General features: G+C 45.5%; 2 protein-coding genes across 3 annotated transcripts in view; one reads left to right on the top strand and one right to left on the bottom strand.

Moving 5' to 3' along the window:
- The window catches only part of clcn4 (chloride channel, voltage-sensitive 4), a 36,706-nt gene extending 23,443 nt beyond the window's left edge, over window positions 1-13,263 (bottom strand). For both annotated transcript variants that reach the window (XM_080758313.1, XM_080758312.1), the window contains exons 1-5: window positions 13,039-13,263; window positions 10,294-10,451; window positions 9,612-9,711; window positions 8,063-8,250; window positions 211-333 (exon numbers count right to left, since the gene is read on the bottom strand). In XM_080758313.1, coding sequence (XP_080614439.1) covers window positions 211-333; window positions 8,063-8,250; window positions 9,612-9,711; window positions 10,294-10,451; window positions 13,039-13,072 — 603 coding nt within the window. In that variant the 5' untranslated portion in view covers window positions 13,073-13,263. The remainder of the gene's footprint in view (window positions 1-210; window positions 334-8,062; window positions 8,251-9,611; window positions 9,712-10,293; window positions 10,452-13,038) is intronic.
- A 4,251-nt stretch (window positions 13,264-17,514) lies between these two features.
- LOC308311336 (putative claudin-24) lies at window positions 17,515-20,476 on the top strand. Its single transcript, XM_080758018.1, has one exon. It carries the CDS (start codon window positions 17,824-17,826, stop codon window positions 18,544-18,546), a length of 723 nt encoding a protein of 240 aa, XP_080614144.1. The 5' UTR covers window positions 17,515-17,823; the 3' UTR covers window positions 18,547-20,476.
- Window positions 20,477-20,715: the final 239 nt, after the last annotated feature.

Here is a 20,715-nt window from a genome sequence, read left to right as displayed (position 1 = left end):
CACCTCAGGGATCCCAGACTGCTCACCTCAGGGATCCCAGACTGCTCACCTCAGGGATCCTGTACTGCTCACCTCAGGGATCCCAGACTGCTCACCCCAGGGATCCCAGACTGCTCACCTCAGGGATCCCAGACTGCTCACCTCAGGGATCCTGTACTGCTCACCTCAGGGATCCCAGACTGCTCACCTCAGGGATCCCAGACTGCTCACCTCAGGGATCCCGGAGCCACAGGCGTACGGAGCGAACACTCTCACTAAGGACACGGCCAGGAAGGAGAACAGCAGAGCCCACAGGATGTACAGGAAGTAGTTGAGGAGGTACGACCCGGCTCCCTGGAGGAGGATACAGAATACAGAATCATGTGGTTATTGCGAACGCAGTGAGCACTTACTATGAGACCCTGCAGATCATGTCTGTCTGTGTGTGTGTCTGTGTGTCTGTCTGTGTGTCTGTCTGTCTGTCTGTCTGTCTGTCTGTCTGTCTGTCCCGCTATCCAAATATGGAGTGTGTTGCAACAGCAATCACTCAGCTCCATATATGGGCACAAAAGGGGCCTGTAACTGTCCCAGCGATGGGTATTTTGTATTTCCTATTTCTATTTTTCTATTTCTATTTTTTTATTTCTATTTTTATTGCTTACCTTTCGGAAATGTATATATGAACATTATGTGTGTTTATTTACAGTTTTTCACGGTTGCCACTTGGGACAAATAAAAAGCCCTCAGTGAAATCAGTTGGAGCGTTGTCATATTTCTGCCACGGATAAAGATGGTTTGGGAGCAGTTATAGGGCCAGTGATTTGTTTGTTGTTGACCTGGCCCCTTTTGTGCCCATATATGGAGCTGAGTCTCACTAATTCGTAATTTATTCTAGTTGTTAATGCAATTTACGATCTGCGTTCACTTCCCGCGTTCGCGCGTCTTACTCGTGGTTATGGTTATGGTTAGGGTTAGGAACGTGAGGGCCCTCAACCTGGAACTGAGTGCACATTTTACTTTAACCCATTTTGAGCCGGGAACCCCTTTTGGTGTTTTAAACATTATTTTTTTTAATATATTTTTTATCCCACGATTTTGTAACCCATTTTTCACCCCTGTGTCAATCATCTAATGTGATCCTGGGCTCTACACACCCTCCACCAACCTAGTCCCCATATATGGGGGACAAGGGGAGAGCAACCTAGTCCCCATATATGGGGGACAAGGGGAGACCAACCTAGTCCCCATATATGGGGGACAAGGGGAGACCAACCTAGTCCCCATATATGGGGGACAAGGGGAGAGCAACGGACTTGAACTCATGCTTCCTTCATGCCTGAGTGTCCAAGTTGCTCCTTTACACCTGACAGGGGGGAGTTTCCCTGGTTGGACGTATAGCGCGTGGAAGGAACACGTTATTCCAACCAGTTCCTTTCCCCTCCATCAGGCGCCCCGGCTGGCCAAGGGGAGGAAGTTTAGTGACCAGGATTACTGCATGTACCTACCCTAGGGGACACGGGGAGAACATGCTAACTCCACACAGAAAGGCCCTTTCGCCAACCCCCGCCTCGGGTATGGGCACTGATGACGCGGAGGAGGAAACACGCCGCCAGCACCCACAGCCCCGAGTTTTAAACATTAAGTTATAATGTAGCTATTGAAAAATAGCAGATCTACAAGCTCATAGCTCTGGCCCGCGCGGCGCTCATGGGACCGGACCTCATGGGACCGGACCTCATGGGACCGGACCTCATGGGACCTTAGTCCTTTTTTTAAATTATTAGTGGACCTTCAACATTTCTAGTTGAGGACCCCTGTACTACACATACTACTAACATTGCAGGTTCTTCCAGCGGTTTCTACGGGTATGTCAGTCGTTCACAAACATTTTCATGTCAAGGACCCCCAACAATATGTATTTGGCCCGCCGACCCCCCCCATCTGAAAACATGTTGTTCCAGGGACCCCCCACATCTGAAAACATGTAGTTCCAGGGACCCCCCACATCTGAAAACATGTAGTTCCAGGGACCCCCCATCTGAAAACATGTAGTTCCAGGGACCCCCCACATCTGAAAACATGTAGTTCCAGGGACCCCCCCCATCTGAAAACATGTAGTTCCAGGGACCCCCCATCTGAAAACATGTAGTTAGCAAAGATGTAAGTAGCAAAGATTTGAGTTAAAAACATTCGCCCTGAAAGAATATATATTCAAAGATTTGTTCCACGTTTTCAAGACTTAAAAAAAAAAAACTACAAGCTTGTAGATCTGCTATTTTCTCAATAGCTAAAGCATAACATAATGCTATAAACACCAAAAGGGGTTGTTCCCGCCCCAAAATGGCTTAAACTCCCAAAACATGTGGGTACAGAATGCTGCTGACTGTGTTGCGGCGAGCTGGGTTTTCTGCACTGAACGGGAGTGATAGTTTAGTGGATTGTAGGTTTTGAACAAACCACCACTCAGTTAGGACTTACGACCACGTTTATCCAGCCTGCCCCTCTGACTCAGCACCTCCACATGGCGGTGGTTGGTAGCAGCCAGCTGAGTCATCGTGGTAGCCTGCCCTACATGTCACTTTCTCAGGTGAGCTAAGCCCATTTAGGCCTGACGTCGAGAAAAGGAAAGAAAAAAAAAGTCTTCTAAATCCTGACAGTTTTCTGAACTACGTCATGTTTCTGTATCAGTGGTGCTCAATATTTATTATAATAATACCTCATGTTTCTGTATCAGTGGTGCTCAATATTTATTATAATAATACCTCATGTTTCTGTATCAGTGGTGCTCAATATTTAATACCTCATGTTTCTGTATCCGTGGTGCTCAATATTTATTATAATAATACCTCATGTTTCTGTATCAGTGGTGCTCAATATTTCAGGTCAAGGACCCCCAAAAATGATATGTCATTGGGCCACCGACCCCCCGATCTGAAAATATGTTATTCCAGGAACCCCTCAGAAGCAAAGATTTGAGTTAAAAACTTTCGCCCTGAAAGAATATATATTCAAAGACATGTCAGCCTGTCACAGAGTCTGTGACAGACATGTCAGCCTGTCACAGAGTCTGTGACAGACATGTCAGTCTGTCACAGAGTCTGTGACAGGCATGTCTGTCTGTCACAGAGTCTGTGACAGACATCATGTCTGCCCAAAGAGCACAGCAAAGACGGCGTGGACGTTTTAAAGAAAGAAAGAAAGAAAAAAAGATAAATGATCAACTCGGAGATAAATCAACACTCAAGGCTTTCTATTCTAAGGTCTGGGAGTACAGCCAGAATCTTTCTAGCAATCCACACGTTTCACACAAACCACAACCCCATGTAACCCTAACCTAACCCTAACCTAACTGTTGAGCGACTATGGGAGATGGATGTATAAGTCGCTGAGAGGCGATGGGATGGGCCAGGTTGTCAGACGTGCTCCGCAAACAAAAGGATCTCGCTGTGGGTCCAAAACAATGTGTTAAAGGTGCTTTATTAAAGGCAGGTGCATAACTGAAACGGTGCTCAAACATAAAGTAACGTAGTCACAGCGATCCAACGTAAATAAAGTAAATAACTAAAGCAAAATAAGCGATATATAAAGCGGTCAACAAAGTGCGGCTTCCCACACACCCCCTCTCTCTCACTGTGTGTGAAAACAGGTGAACTATGGGTAAAGTATTCAATGAAACAGGTCCTCCCCTCTGCCTGTCAATCATCCACATCAATTCATTTCATAGACCAAACATCATTTCCAATTCATGGCTCTTACACTAACCCTAACCACAACCACATGCACCCCATGCTTGCTCTGTGATAGGCTGATAGCATGTCATGTCCCAACGGTTCAAAGTCTTACCACAAACGATTCAACGGTTCAAAGTGTTACCACAAACCATTCAACGGTTCAAAGTGTTACCACAAACCATTCAAGCATTTTCTAGAAAATGTGAGGAATGTCCAGCATCAATATGACTATAATATGAACCCTGTGCAGCTGTATGCCTTGGTAGATAGAGCCTCGTCTAGCCCATTCTGACCTGAGATCAGATTCTAAAAATGTTCTTCTACATCCTGACAGTTTTCTGAAAAAGCTGTGTTTCTATGTCAGTCGTTCGTTCGATTTTTCAATAGCTAAAGCATAACATAATGCTGTCACCAAAAGGGGTTCCCGACCCAAAATGGGCTAGAGGCTCCAACGGGCACCGCTCTAGTATCTAACATTTTATGGATGACATAATGATCCGGTGTGCGGTTCTGACCTCAGCGTGTCCAGGTCTGTGTTGTGAACTAAGATGAGAGAACATATTACTCCAGTTTTGGCATCACTGCACTGGCTTCCGGTTGTTTTTAGGATTGATTTTAAAATTCTTTTACTTGTCTATAAAGCTCTCAATGGTCTCGCACCTTCCTACCTACATGACTGCCTGCCTAAATATGTCCCAAACCGCCCCCTAAGGTCTTCCACTGCTGGCCTGCTCGCTTTGCCAAAAAAAATGGCAACTAAAAAATACGGGGAAGCAGCTTTTTGCTTCTACGGGCCGTCGGCATGGAACAAACTCCCACTGTACCTTCGTCAGGCAGCCTCTGGAGACATTTTTAAAGCTCAGCTCAAGACCCACTTCTACAACATTGCTTTTAATTGATCTTTTATTTTTTATTTTTCCTCCCTGTACAGTCCTCACTGTATTGCATTACTGCTTGTTTTTAATGTTGTTGCCTAGCTTTTCTTTTATTCTCCATTTTTCTGTAAAGCACTTTGAGCTGCATTTCATGTCATGAAAGGTGCTATACAAATAAAGTTTTATTATTATTATTATTATTATTATTATTATATGTTCTGTGGATTATGTTCTGACCTCAGTGTGTCCAGGTCTGTGTTAGACAGTATGTTCTGTGGGTTATGTTCTGACCTCAGCGTGTCCAGGTCTGTGTTAGACAGTATGTTCTGTGGGTTAGGTTCTGACCTCAGCGTGTCCAGGTCTGTGTTAGACAGTATGTTCTGTGGGTTATGTTCTGACCTCAGCGTGTCCAGGTCTGTGTTAGACAGTATGTTCTGTGGGTTATGTTCTGACCTCAGCGTGTCCAGGTCTGTGTTAGACAGTATGTTCTGTGGGTTATGTTCTGACCTCAGCGTGTCCAGGTCTGTGTTAGACAGTATGTTCTGTGGGTTATGTTCTGACCTCAGCGTGTCCAGGTCTGTGTTAGACAGTATGTTCTGTGGGTTATGTTCTGACCTCAGTGTGTCCAGGTCTGTGTTAGACAGTATGTTCTGTGGGTTATGTTCTGACCTCAGCGTGTCCAGGTCTGTGTTAGACAGTATGTTCTGTGGGTTATGTTCTGACCTCAGCGTGTCCAGGTCTGTGTTAGACAGTATGTTCTGTGGGTTAGGTTCTGACCTCAGCGTGTCCAGGTCTGTGTTAGACAGTATGTTCTGTGGGTTATGTTCTGACCTCAGCGTGTCCAGGTCTGTGTTAGACAGTATGTTCTGTGGGTTATGTTCTGACCTCAGCGTGTCCAGGTCTGTGTTAGACAGTATGTTCTGTGGGTTATGTTCTGACCTCAGCGTGTCCAGGTCTGTGTTAGACAGTATGTTCTGTGGGTTATGTTCTGACCTCAGCGTGTCCAGGTCTGTGTTAGACAGTATGTTCTGTGGGTTATGTTCTGACCTCAGCGTGTCCAGGTCTGTGTTAGACAGTATGTTCTGTGGGTTATGTTCTGACCTCAGCGTGTCCAGGTCTGTGTTAGACAGTATGTTCTGTGGGTTATGTTCTGACCTCAGCGTGTCCAGGTCTGTGTTAGACAGTATGTTCTGTGGGTTATGTTCTGACCTCAGCGTGTCCAGGTCTGTGTTAGACAGTATGTTCTGTGGGTTATGTTCTGACCTCAGCGTGTCCAGGTCTGTGTTAGACAGTATGTTCTGTGGGTTATGTTCTGACCTCAGCGTGTCCAGGTCTGTGTTAGACAGTATGTTCTGTGGGTTATGTTCTGACCTCAGCGTGTCCAGGTCTGTGTTAGACAGTATGTTCTGTGGGTTATGTTCTGACCTCAGCGTGTCCAGGTCTGTGTTAGACAGTATGTTCTGTGGGTTATGTTCTGACCTCAGCGTGTCCAGGTCTGTGTTAGACAGTATGTTCTGTGGGTTATGTTCTGACCTCAGCGTGTCCAGGTCTGTGTTAGACAGTATGTTCTGTGGGTTATGTTCTGACCTCAGCGTGTCCAGGTCTGTGTTAGACAGTATGTTCTGTGGGTTATGTTCTGACCTCAGTGTGTCCAGGTCTGTGTTAGACAGTATGTTCTGTGGGTTATGTTCTGACCTCAGCGTGTCCAGGTCTGTGTTAGACAGTATGTTCTGTGGGTTATGTTCTGACCTCAGCGTGTCCAGGTCTGTGTTAGACAGTATGTTCTGTGGGTTATGTTCTGACCTCAGCGTGTCCAGGTCTGTGTTAGACAGTATGTTCTGTGGGTTATGTTCTGACCTCAGCGTGTCCAGGTCTGTGTTAGACAGTATGTTCTGTGGGTTATGTTCTGACCTCAGCGTGTCCAGGTCTGTGTTAGACAGTATGTTCTGTGGGTTATGTTCTGACCTCAGCGTGTCCAGGTCTGTGTTAGACAGTATGTTCTGTGGGTTATGTTCTGACCTCAGCGTGTCCAGGTCTGTGTTAGACAGTATGTTCTGTGGGTTATGTTCTGACCTCAGCGTGTCCAGGTCTGTGTTAGACAGTATGTTCTGTGGGTTATGTTCTGACCTCAGTGTGTCCAGGTCTGTGTTAGACAGTATGTTCTGTGGGTTATGTTCTGACCTCAGCGTGTCCAGGTCTGTGTTAGACAGTATGTTCTGTGGGTTATGTTCTGACCTCAGTGTGTCCAGGTCTGTGTTAGACAGTATGTTCTGTGGGTTATGTTCTGACCTCAGCGTGTCCAGGTCTGTGTTAGACAGTATGTTCTGTGGGTTATGTTCTGACCTCAGCGTGTCCAGGTCTGTGTTAGACAGTATGTTCTGTGGGTTAGGTTCTGACCTCGGCGTGTCCAGGTCTGTGTTAGACAGTATGTTCTGTGGGTTAGGTTCTGACCTCAGCGTGTCCAGGTCTGTGTTAGACAGTATGTTCTGTGGGTTATGTTCTGACCTCAGCGTGTCCAGGTCTGTGTTAGACAGTATGTTCTGTGGGTTATGTTCTGACCTCAGCGTGTCCAGGTCTGTGTTAGACAGTATGTTCTGTGGGTTATGTTCTGACCTCAGCGTGTCCAGGTCTGTGTTAGACAGTATGTTCTGTGGGTTATGTTCTGACCTCAGCGTGTCCAGGTCTGTGTTAGACAGTATGTTCTGTGGGTTATGTTCTGACCTCAGCGTGTCCAGGTCTGTGTTAGACAGTATGTTCTGTGGGTTATGTTCTGACCTCAGCGTGTCCAGGTCTGTGTTAGACAGTATGTTCTGTGGGTTATGTTCTGACCTCAGTGTGTCCAGGTCTGTGTTAGACAGTATGTTCTGTGGGTTATGTTCTGACCTCAGCGTGTCCAGGTCTGTGTTAGACAGTATGTTCTGTGGGTTATGTTCTGACCTCAGCGTGTCCAGGTCTGTGTTAGACAGTATGTTCTGTGGGTTATGTTCTGACCTCGGCGTGTCCAGGTCTGTGTTAGACAGTATGTTCTGTGGGTTAGGTTCTGACCTCAGGGTGTCCAGGTCTGTGTTAGACAGTATGTTCTGTGGGTTATGTTCTGACCTCAGCGTGTCCAGGTCTGTGTTAGACAGTATGTTCTGTGGGTTATGTTCTGACCTCAGCGTGTCCAGGTCTGTGTTAGACAGTATGTTCTGTGGGTTATGTTCTGACCTCAGTGTGTCCAGGTCTGTGTTAGACAGTATGTTCTGTGGGTTATGTTCTGACCTCAGCGTGTCCAGGTCTGTGTTAGACAGTATGTTCTGTGGGTTATGTTCTGACCTCAGCGTGTCCAGGTCTGTGTTAGACAGTATGTTCTGTGGGTTATGTTCTGACCTCAGCGTGTCCAGGTCTGTGTTAGACAGTATGTTCTGTGGGTTATGTTCTGACCTCAGTGTGTCCAGGTCTGTGTTAGACAGTATGTTCTGTGGGTTATGTTCTGACCTCAGCGTGTCCCGTCATCAGCTCGGCCCAGGTCTGCCACTGAGGACACTCGTCCCGGTTGTCGAAGGTGGTCTCGTTGGAGGTCCAGCAGCACTGCTCGTGGCTGTAGTAGAAGGCCGACAGACACACGCCCTCCTTCAGGTCGGTCATCCAGTCCACGGCCAGGTCGATCACTCCGGCCAGCGTGCCTGGAGACAGAGGCACGCACACACACACGCACGCACGCAGGCACGCACGCAGGCAGGCAGGCAGGCAGGCAGGGCAGGCACACACACACACACACACACACACACACACACACAGACACACACACACACACATATTAGAGCCCCGACTAATGCCAATCCCGATTTTGGAGAGACCTACAGCACCAAACATGAAAAATAAATGACATGAACATTTTTTATATCCCACCAGTCCAGAATCACAGAGGTTCACCTTGCTGTGTGTGTGTGTGTGTGTGTGTGTGTGTGTGTGTGTGTGTGTGTGTGTGTGTGTGCGCGTGTGCAGAGCCGGACTAACAATGGAACTAGGTGGAGCTTAAGCGCCAGGGCCCGAAGCTTGCAGGGCCCGAAGCCTGCAGGGCCCGGTACGAGACTATAGGCACAGCTGTTGCTTCTTTCGAAAAATATAACGCAACACAGGAACCCCCGTTAGTGTTTTTGGTCTTCGTCTGACAGTTTCTGTAGCAGTTTTCTGGAGGGGGGGGCAGTCGGTTTGGGGGGGGGTTCCCGACGGCTGCGTGTCGCTTCCACCTCTGACAGAGGGGAAACAAATAAGCGACGCCGTCAGAAGCCCCCTCGCCCAGGAAGGCCCCCTCACTCAGATCTCAGACGGACCAAGTTGCGACAATAACATACAGCCTATGTAAAGAGGAATATAAACAAGACCTTGGTGCAAAACTTCATATTCACCCTGCAGCTCTAATACAACAAAAGTGTGTTCTTACATCCTCCATTTCACGATTTCAGCACTCGTGAGTAAATTAATTTAATTGCCATTATGAAAGTTTTCAGTGACGTTGGACTTGAGGTTGCATTGTCGTCAATAATGAATCTGTCTTTAAAACGTTCTAATGTTAAAATTATAGCATATTGGCATTGTCTGTTGGTGGTCTGGTGGTATGTTATACGGACCATGTAACAACATGGTCAACAGCACTGTTTGCCAATGTAGCTACATTTGTTGGCCACAAAGACAATTTAGACAAAACATGCTGCTGCCTGCTAATGGAGCTTGTAGATATAGGCTAAATATTTTTCGGGGAAATTGCAGATAGTTTAGCAGACTGAAGTTGGAAAGGCTGTGCCCAGTGCGGCAGTGCCTGATGTGTCCTGTGTGTCTGCGGGCAGCGCAGGCAGTCGTGGATATGCGCTAAACGCATGCATGTTAATTAATTAATTAATTGGCTGAATCAGTAGGGGCCTTTTGATTTGGTGAAGCGCCAGGGCCTTGAGAGGGGTTAATCCGTCACTGTGTGTGCGTGCGTGTGTGTGTGTGTGTGTGTGTGTGTGTGTGTGTGCGTGTGCGTGTGCGTGTGCGTGCCCACCTGACAGGAGTCCAATCAGCAGCATAACGACCCATCCTGACCAGGCGTCCAAAAGGCTCTTGATGAACTCCCAGATGCTCTCCTTGCTCTTACTGGTGATCTGTTGGAAGCGCACGCACACACACACACACACACACACACACGCACACGCACACACACCCACACGCACACACACACACACACACACACACACACACACACACACACACACACGCACGGTTGGTATATGGTGTTCTTGCTTACCTTCTGGACATGACGCTAGTATGTCGCAGGAACTGACCCCCCAATCCAACCCTTTGATGCTGAGTGCCAAGCAGGGACTGACCCCCCCAATCCAACCCTTGATGCTGAGTGTCAAGCAGGGACTGACCCCCCAATCCAACCCTTGATGCTGAGTGTCAAGCAGGGACTGACCCCCCAATCCAACCCTTGATGCTGAGTGTCAAGCAGGGACTGACCCCCCAATCCAACCCTTGATGCTGAGTGTCAAGCAGGGACTGACCCCCCCCAATCCAACCCTTGATGCTGAGTGTCAAGCAGGGACTGACCCCCCCCAATGGCCGGGGATCGAACCCCGACCTCCCAGTCTCAGGGCGGACGCTCTAACCACAAGGCCACAGAGAGCTGGATTAAAGAGCGTCTGCCTAAATGCCTAAAAAGCTACAGTGTGATAAATGCAGACCTTGCGGTGGCGGTCCGTGTCCCGGGACTTCTCCCTCAGCCAATCGATGGTGTGGAAGTCCTCGTAGGTTCCCACGTCCGGGAAGGGCTCGTCCAGGAAGTCCATCAGGTTGCCCGTTCCGTTGGTCTCCTCTGTGGGCGTGGCGCTGCCGCTCACACCTGGTGAAACACAACCACGTATGATAACAGCATCCTGAGGTTAGCAAGGAATATCACCTCTAATACTAAGCATGTGTTGTATGGAGAATATAGGTTGCTGCTGCCTTCAGGAAGGAGATATGGTGTACCAGCATACAATAAGGTCAGACTAAAGAGGTCCTTAATTGTCCACCAGTCGACCTTGAGGCTTAATCAGGAGACGTAGTAGCCACAGGATAATCTAAGTCTTTATGTATGTAAAAATTGTCTTGTTCTTTGTGTTTGTATATGTGTTCTGCATACTTGGCTGCTGTGTCGCAAGACAAATTTCAGCGTGAACTGACAATAAAGTACTATATCATATCATATCATATCATATCATATTATCATTCATGTGCAATAATTGCCACAATTAAAGGGGAATACCACTCATGTTCAACATTGAACTATGTAATAAATATACCTTAGAGTTGTTGTGTGGAAATAATAAAAAGCTCGTGGCGCGGCACTACGACATATTTTCAGTTGTGGGTACATGAAATATTGAGCACCACCGATACAGAAACATGAGGTTTAATTTTCGACGTCAGAACTAAATGGGTTAACCACTATAAAATAAAAGACAATTACACTGGCCATCTCTCTCTCTCTCCTCTCTCTCTCTCTCTCTCTCTCTCAGTCTCTCTGTCTGTCTCTCTCTCTCTCCTCTCTCTCTCTCTCTCCCTGTCTCTCTGTGTCTGTGTCTCTCTCTCTCTCTCTCTCTCTCTCTCTCTCTCTCTCTCTCTCTCTCTCTCTCTCTCTCAGTCTCTCTGTCTGTCTCTCTCTCTCTCTCTCTCTCTCTCTCTCTCTCTCTGTCTCTCTCTCTGTCTCTCTGGTCAGACGTTAGTCTGGTCTGTGTACAACTCAGGGGGGCAGTCAGACAGATATTTTGTGAAGCCACTGAGGAAATCGGGATTTCCTGAAAGTTCATATAATGGCCTGTTGTGGCGCTGTCTGTCATTGGGCCCAGAAAAACCCATAGCCCCATAGAAGTCCATGTATTTGGGCCCAACTTCACCTAGACTGTATTACCTTAATAAACATGGTCATGAATACTTTCTGCTTCCAGTCACTAGTTTAAAGTCTCATCCCTAATGTCATAATATTCTTTTTGGAAAATTATGGTCCCATTTATTTAAAAAATGACCATAAAGTCGCGCATGTTCTGAGGGGCGTGGCTACCGTTACAGTCTATGAACGGGATCCCCCTCCCACTCAAGTCAAAATAAAAACCAACTAAGAAGAAGGGGGTGGGAAGTCCCGCCTCGTTGTCTGGGCCAGCCAATGGGCCAGCTGGGCCCAAACGGATCTAGACTTACAATACAAGGACTGACAGGCTTCATTTTACGTTCATGTTAGACCCGGAGAACGCTTTGTCCATATTTTTTACAGTCTATGTAATGTCTCACGCAGGAGGGCGGCTGCCATAGCCGCATGTTGTGATTATAACGACAATGCTAAAACTAAGACATATTAATCAATGGCTTAATCAATGAATCGTAATATATCAAATAATACCAATAAAGCTCCAGCATGTATTGTATTTTCTTCTTTTTTTTTTACACGTGCACAACAATAACATGCACAGACTTTTAGCCATAATACTGCATATGTTGTCATTTTATATCACACTGGTTCCCAAAGGGGGGTCCGGGGACCCCCAGGGGGTCCTTGAGGGAGTTCCCGCTAATCTTATCCCAGCTAAATGATAGTTAGGAACCAAATGGACCCTTATGAAATTATTTTCGCTCCTATGCCACCAAAATGTGGAACGCCCTACCAACAGTCATTAAGACATGTGAATCCCTTGACTCCTTCAAAACCGCTCTCAAAGGGCGCCTACGGACGGCTGCAATTCGAAACTGGCCCCTGTAAAATCTGAATCCCCCCCACCGCCCCCTTTCCCCTCACTGTATATGTATCTTTTCCCTTTTTGCTTCCTATATGATGAATTCCTGTTCTGTTCTTTAACTACATAGAAGTGTCTATTTGTACGTCTCTAAATGTTTTGATGAATTGAACAATGTGGACCCTGTTGTAAACAAGTGTAACGCTTAATTGGGTCGTCCACTCACAGTTAACAGTCTTTGTATTATTGAGTTTGTGCTTGAAATGTACTGTAATTCTACAAACTGTTAATAAATATTTCAATCAATCAATGGGTCTGTAACTCAGAGAATGTACAAATGGAACCAATTGGACTCTAATGGGTCCATTTGGTTCCATGTTGTACAATCTCTCAGAGTTATTTTACAATAATATATAAAACGGGGGGGTCCCAGAGATATAAATATGCCATTAAATGGGGGTCCGTACCGTAGACTAATGCATGTCAAACTGCATGGGGTCCTTGAAATTAAACAGGTTGAGAATCACTGCTAAAACCTTCTCTCATGGTGGGTCCTTATACATTATCTCTTCAAACGGGGGTCCGCGGGGCTAATGTTAGTGTCAATGCGGGGGTCCCTGGCATTATCTGTTCAAACGGGGGTCCGCGGGGCTAATGTTAGTGTGAAAAGGTTTGCTATAAAAAGCCTCCATCAGGTTTAAATCATATTGTTTTATTTACCTTCGCCCTGTTCCTCCATCATGTCTCCAGACATCCACCACGTCACGGACTGATTACAATAACTAAACAACAATACATAAATATAATATATATATTTTTATGAAATCATGTATTTAATCTCGCCGCGACGACCTGCCATTTTCACCCTCATGTTTGTTTTTAAATATAAATATAATAAAATATATAAATAAATAAAGGGAGGAAGGAGAGCGATCCCTGATTCCTCCCACAATGCACTCTGTCCGTTGTTTGGGATGGTGACGTCAATGACGTGCTCGTGAACGTTGTGGGAAGCGCGGTGGGTGCGGAGGGCGGTGACGCAGTGACGTCACGCTGTCGCCAAAAGAGTGTGACAAAAATCCCTCAGTCAGGGACCCCTGGGCCTGGGCTGGGGGTCCCCGACTGAGGCAGTTCCAGGGGGGTCCCCAGCTAAAATGTAGCTGCTAAATGCTATCTTGAAACCAAATGGACCCTTATGTCTGTAACTCTGAGTGTACAAATGGAAACAAATGGACCCTTATGGACGTCTGTAACTCTGAATTAAATTAAATTAAATTAGTTAAATTAACAGTGATTTTACAACATAAATCGGGGGTCCCAGAGATAGAAATGCCATTAAATGGGGGTCCGTAGCCTATAAATGCATGTCAAACTGGGGGTCCTTGAAGTTAAATGGCCGAGCCATAAAAATCTTCTCTATGGGGGTCCCTACTCCCTGGCATCTCTCTTCAGATGGGGGTCCCCGTCCTGGCATCTCTCTTAAAATGGGGGTCCCTGGCATATCTCTTCAAATGGGGGTCCCTGTCATCTCTTCAAGTGGGGGTCCCTGGCATCTCTCTTCAAATGGGGGTCCCTGGCATCTCTCTTCAAATGGGGGTCCCTGGCATATCTCTTCAAATGGGGGTCCCTGGCATATCTCTTCAAATGGTGGTCCCTGGCATATCTCTTCAAATGGGGGTCCCTGGCATATCTCTTCAAATGGGGGTCCCTGGCATATCTCTTCAAATGGGGGGTCCCTGGCATGTCTCTTCAAATGGGGGTCCCTGGCATGTCTCTTCAAATGGGGGTCCCTGGCATATATCTTCAAACGGGGGTCCCTGGCATATCTCTTCAAACGGGGGTCCCTGGCATATCTCTTCAAACGGGGGTCCCTGGCATCTCTCTTCAAATGGGGGTCCCCATGGCATATCTCTTCAAATGGGGGTAAATTTGGGGGTCCTTGACATGCAGAGTAAAATAGCAAAAAAATAGCTCAAAATTGTACTTATAAGTACAGTAACAGTCTACAGTATACTTGTGGAAATGTACAAATAGGGTATATAGGAAATTTCCACAACTGCACAAAATCACAGTTTTATCCGAAATCATAAATCAGTGAGATTATATTTCATGATCCTATGAAAACTAAATGGCCGCAAGTTAACTCATGGAGGCATCAATCAAACAGAGGGCTTTTAATAGGCGTCGATCATGTTGTGTGAATCTATTTAAATTACTGTCCGTCTGTCATCCAAATCATCTTATCCCCCTAATGGGGCCATCTTGTGGTTCTTCAGAAACACAACATGCCAATAAATCTCATTGCAAAGGAAAGGAAAGGTACTGTTAACTTGTTTACAGCCAGGCCCTGCTCATAGAACATTTCATGGTAGGGGTTCAATGCCTTGTCCAAGGTCACTTCTGCTGTGGTAATTTTAACGTGCCGGTCCGGGGATACGAACTATAGCGACCTTCCGATATCAAGACCGCTCCGCAAACCGCTCGGCCACCGCTGCCCCTACACTGATGCCTGTCAGTCACAATGTGGACAGGGTCTCAGTTTGAACACTGATGCCTGTCAGTCACAATGTGGGACAGACAGGGTCTCAGTTTGAACACTGACGCCTGTCAGTCACAATGTGGGACAGACAGGGTCTCAGTTTGAACACTGATGCCTGTCAGTCACAATGTGTGTGTGTGTGTGTGTGTGTGTGTGTGTGTGTGTGTGTGTGTGTGTGTGTGTGTGTGTGTGTGTGTGTGTGTGTGTGTGTGTGTGTGTGTGTGTAAAATAGTATGTATAGCAGTGTTGTTTTCGTCGACTAAAACTAAGACGAAAAATGTTCGTCGACTACCTTTTTTCAACGACTAAAACTAAATAAAAACAAATCTATGATGACTAAAACTAAGACTAAATATACTGACAATTTCGTCAACAAATAAAAACTAGACTAAAATGTTAGTAAGGAAGGGACTAGTGGACAAGAGATCCAGTTTTATGCTTTGGTTGCATGCTGAAAATAGCAGATATACAATCTCACAACGCGTCGCAGCGCGACGCGTTGTGAGATTGTATACCTGCTATTTTCAGCATGCAACCAAAGTGTAAAATATGTCATTACAACGTCATCAAGGCCTGTCAAAACACATTTTAGTCGACTAAAATCGTATGACATTTAGTCGACTAAAACTAGACTAAACACTAGAACATTCCAGGTGACTAAAATGTGACTAAAACTAAATGAAAACTATTCAAGAGACTATGACTAAAACTAAAATAGAAATAAGCTGCCAAAAACAACACTGATGTATAGTCGACATATGATACTCCACTGTTACGTTCTTAGTTTATACATGATTCATGATAACTACCTTTTATAAATGTGATGTATGCCTTTTGCTTAATGTAATTCGCTCTGGATCAAGAGTGTCTACTAAATGCCTAAATTGTAAATTGTGAATTACAACAGACTGATATATGCTTGTTGTATATAAGAGTGTGATACATCTTGCCCCAATGCAATTCCATTGGGAGTCACACTTGCAATTTTAGTCTTGCAATGCCATTGGTCATGATATTTGCATATAAATATACCCCCCACAGAGGCACAAATTTACACAAGTTCAAAATCTCTGGACATTGTTTTATCAAAATTGACCTTTAATCTTTAACCCTGATAAAAGTAACTCAAATGTACAGTAATACATATATTTGTGTGATCATAAGAATGTCTAGAACATGTATTATGTATTATTGTGAAAGATATCCACCCGAATGTAAATTATTCATTTATTATTATAATAGTTATTTTTATATTTTTATGTGCATAAAATATTTTTTTGTGTAAAAGTACCAATACATGCAATTTAGAACTACTTAGTTACAAGTAAAAGTACGGAATTGAAAATGTACTTGAGTAAAAGTACAAAAGTATCGGCATCAAAATGTACCTAAAGTAGCCTACTAAAAGTAAAAGTACTCGGTGCAGAATGTGCCACTTCACGGGTTCAACGTGTGTACAAAATCTATTGAAAATGTCGCGACGCGACGCATTGTGAGCTTGTAGATCGGCTATTTTCAAATGGCCGAAATGTACAGTATATAGGGTTGGTAAGTGGTTAACGTATGTTTTAGTAACTAGTAACTAAAGTTTTCAAATAACTGTAGTGGGAGTAAGTACTTAGTAAAAGTACTTAGTTACTTTCCACCGCACTGCTATATTGAAGAGTTTAATTTGACCTACTGAGAAACACATCTCAAGTGCGTTCTATACTTTATAAACGCTCGTTGGCTCAGATGTCTGGTGGTTTATTATACATTTGGAAAATGTAAAACAATAATTCCGTCTCCAGAGGTCCAGTGTGGTCAGGGCGGTTTGCAAAGTAAAGTGATAAGCTTTGCATAGCTTTCGGACTCAAAACCCCCAGACCACAAAAGAACCCACAGAATTCTCCTGGTTGATTCGTTATCTCAACACGGGGGCCGGAACGGAAGAATTTAAACGATCGGCACTTTTATTTGCTCCCCGTTTCTATACAACAAACCTGGTTCTACGACTACAGACCCCCGACTGACATGTCTCTGACAACAGACCCCCAATTAACTGACACGTAAAAAACAGACACCTCTGTTTTGGTTGGTTTCCCCAGCAGCGACCTCTTATTGGGGTCGCATGCTCCGAAGACAATGAGAGAAAACCTGCATGAACTTCCAAACTAAAGGTTTCCATTCAGGTCCAGGCGTTGGAGGGAGAGGGCATATTGATGACATCCTGTCTGCGTTTGAACAACATCCTGTGTTGTTTACCAGACAGAGCGGAGCTGAATGACCCTCTTGTTCCTGTTTGACCGGCCCCTCGTTTTAACCATCTGACCAGTGGAGACACAGCGGGTCACGCACGCACGCACACGCACACGCACACGCAAACACTCGCATGCACGCACGCACGCACACACACACACACACACACACACACACACACACACACACACACACACACACACACACACACACACACTCGCACGCACACGCACACACACACACGCAAACACTCGCACGCACGCACACACACAGCTACCAGAGGGAGGAGGGGAGAGGAGAGAGCTTGGCAAAGCGAGCTCCCCAGCTGCTCTCAGCCAGAGATGATAAGTGTGTGTACGATGAATCACTTGTGCTGCTGCTGCTGATCCCTGGAGATTTATTTTCCTTTTAGTTTTTTTCCCTCCTCCTTCCTGTCCTCCCAGCGCTGCATGCTGGCGGAGACGTCGGGACATTCCTCTGGACTTGGAACCATGCTCCGGTGAGGAGAGGAGAGGAGAGGAGAGGAGAGGAGAGGAGTTGAGTCCATCCCTCCGTGGGGGTGACAAGAAGCCGGGTCAGAGATAAACGGAACAGACACGCGGGGAGAGAGAGAGGTGCAGGGCAGCACCGGTCCAGGACTCGTCTCTCACACACGCACGCACACGCACACACACACACACACACACACACACGCACACGCACACGCACACGCACACGCACACGCACACATGGATCAAAGCGTGTGCGTCCTGGAGCTGCTGGGCGTCCTGTTCTCGGCGGGGGCCTGGCTGTGCTCCCTGGCCACCACCATGATGTCCAACTGGCTGACGCTGTCCACCGACCTGCTGCCCACGGAGAGCTACGAGCTGGGCCTGTGGGAGACGTGCGTGGTGCAGGAGATGGGCGCCCTGGAGTGCCGTCCGTACGACAGCCTGCTGGGCCTGCCGCCGGACATCAAGCTGGCGCGCATCCTGATGTGCACGGCGGTGGCCACGGGGCTGCTGGCCTCGCTGCTGGCCGTCCCGGGGCTGTACGTGGTGAACAGCTGCGACGGGCGCCTGGAGGACCTGCGCGTGAAGCGCGTGCTGAAGATGGCGGGCGGCGTGCTGTGCGTGGCGGCCGGGGTCATGGGCCTGGTGCCCGTGTCCTACATCGCCCACCTGACGGTGCTCCGCTTCTTCGACCAGAGCGTGCCCTCCGTGGTGCCGCGCTGGGAGTTCGGCGACGCTCTGTTCTGCGGCTGGACGGCCGGCTTCCTGCACCTGGTGGCCGGGAGCCTGCTGCTGGCCTCCTGCCTGTGTCTGCAGGACGACCGCTGCGCCCACCTGCCCATCCCCCTGCCCCTGGCCCCCAAGGGGCCCCTGAGGGCCCCTAAGGGACGCTCCAACAGCACCTCCAGGTCCAGGTCCAGGTCCAGGTCCCGGTCCCGGTCCCGGGCCGAGTACGTATGAGAGAGAAGAGTCTGAGAGAGAAGAGTCTGAGAGAGAAGAGTCTGAGAGAGAAGCCCTCAATCTGAGGTCTCTAAAGGTGACTCTTTGGGACGGTGTTACATTCATCTATAATGACGGCCCACTGGTATGTACTTAAAGGTGGGATGATTGTATATACGCGACAAGTGGGCTTGTAATTTTCCCCTCTTGTTTTTTCAATCACCGAAGTGTTTCATTAAAACTCCAAAGGTTTGTTTGTTCTGTTGCGGAAAAAGATGCGGTCACAGTTGAGCCAAAGAGAGACAATTCATGGATCCATCCAAAGCCTTATTATTATTATTATTATTATTATTATTATTATTATTATTATTATTGTTATTATTATTATTATTATTAATTCATGCATGGATCCGTCCAAAGTGATTTTCACCACATTGTGCTGCTGATGATGAGATAGAGTGCAATACTTATCTGACAATTTGATCAGTGAGAGATGTTGTGAGAGGAAGGCCTGCTAACTGTAACTGTATAGTATACTGTACAGTCTGAATGTCCTCTCGATATACAGTTATGTTGAAGAAGAGAACGTCACCTAATTATACGAGGACAGAATCATGCCTCCCTTGACTCATTGACATTCTTTATTGATAACATTCTTTTTTCTTTTTGCGGATATGTGTTTTTTTTTTTTAATGCAACAATAAGTCTCTAAAACGTCTTGTTTTCATTGTTAATTAATAACAATGGCGTCATTGAGAGCAGAAGGAGCAAAGGTGATTAATAGCTTGAGAACTGGGAGGAACTTAATTATATAGACCCTCAATGTTTATTCACTTATAAATAGCCTATATCTATATCAGAGAGTCAACTATTGTTGAAGGGAAAGGAGTTATTTTAAATATTCTATATCTATATCAGAGAGTCATCTATTGTTGAAGGGAAAGGAGTTATTTTAAATAGTCTATCTATATCAGAGAGTCATCTATTGTTGAAGGGAAAGGAGTTATTTTAAATAGTCTATCTATATCAGAGAGTCAACTATTGTTGAAGGGAAAGGAGTTATTTTAAATAGTCTATATCTATATCAGAGAGTCAACTATTGTTGAAGGGAAAGGAGTTATTTTAAATAGTCTATATCTATATCAGAGAGTCATCTATTGTTGAAGGGAAAGGAGTTATTTTAAATAGTCTATATCTATATCAGAGAGTCAACTATTGTTGAAGGGAAAGGAGTTATTTTAAATATTCTATATCTATATCAGAGAGTCAACTATTGTTGAAGGGAAAGGAGTTATTTTAAATATTCTATATCTATATCAGAGAGTCAACTATTGTTGAAGGGAAAGGAGTTATTTTAAATAGTCTATATCTATATCTATATGAGAGAGTCATCTATTGTTGAAGGGAAAGGAGTTATTTTAAATAGTCTATATCTATATCTATATGAGAGAGTCATCTATTGTTGAAGGGAAAGGAGTTATTTTAAATAGTCTATCTATATCAGAGAGTCAACTATTGTTGAAGGGAAAGGAGTTATTTTAAATAGTCTATCTATATCAGAGAGTCAACTATTATTGAAGGGGTTACAGATTAACATGTTCAGTCTGGAAAGGAAGAAAGGAAGAAATAGTTAAATCTGTAAACTATATACTGTATGATCAAGTGACAAAACTGTACAATGAAAATATCCTGTGAGTTATATTGCAGTGGCTCGATGTTCAGAGGAAAGACCTCTTATGAAATATTGGTTTGGATTGTCCTTCAATCAGAGTGATTGCAAGGAATTTATTGCATTGAATGTACTGTCTGTATATGTATACGTTCAATAGATCGCATTTCAATAGCATACCATGATAGCCCTACTGAGAATCCAAAGTCCAATGGCAAAAGATTGTAAAGACATGTACATATTTGACATGAATGAATATATGAATAAAAGTATTGAATCTGTCTTTGTTCTTTAACCTATAGTCTGCTCTTTATGCCAATGTTTCTGTTCCAGATATCTCTGCGTAAAGTTTATTTTAATATATATAAAAATGCACTTTGAAATGGTCACCGTTGAGGTCACAGACGCAGTCCAGTGGAAACAGATTAACCCCTTCAGACCTGAGGATGATTCTAACAAGAGAAAAGTCTTCTAAGTCCTGAAAAATGATTTCTGAAAAACCTAGATGTCACTCAGTGGTG

The sequence above is a fragment of the Protomyctophum bolini genome (genome assembly GCF_963924005.1).
Source record: "Protomyctophum bolini genome assembly, chromosome: 24".
Classification (NCBI taxonomy): Eukaryota; Metazoa; Chordata; class Actinopteri; order Myctophiformes; family Myctophidae; genus Protomyctophum; species Protomyctophum bolini.
Note: the sequence above shows the minus strand (reverse complement) of the source record. Positions and strands in the feature narration are given on the sequence as shown.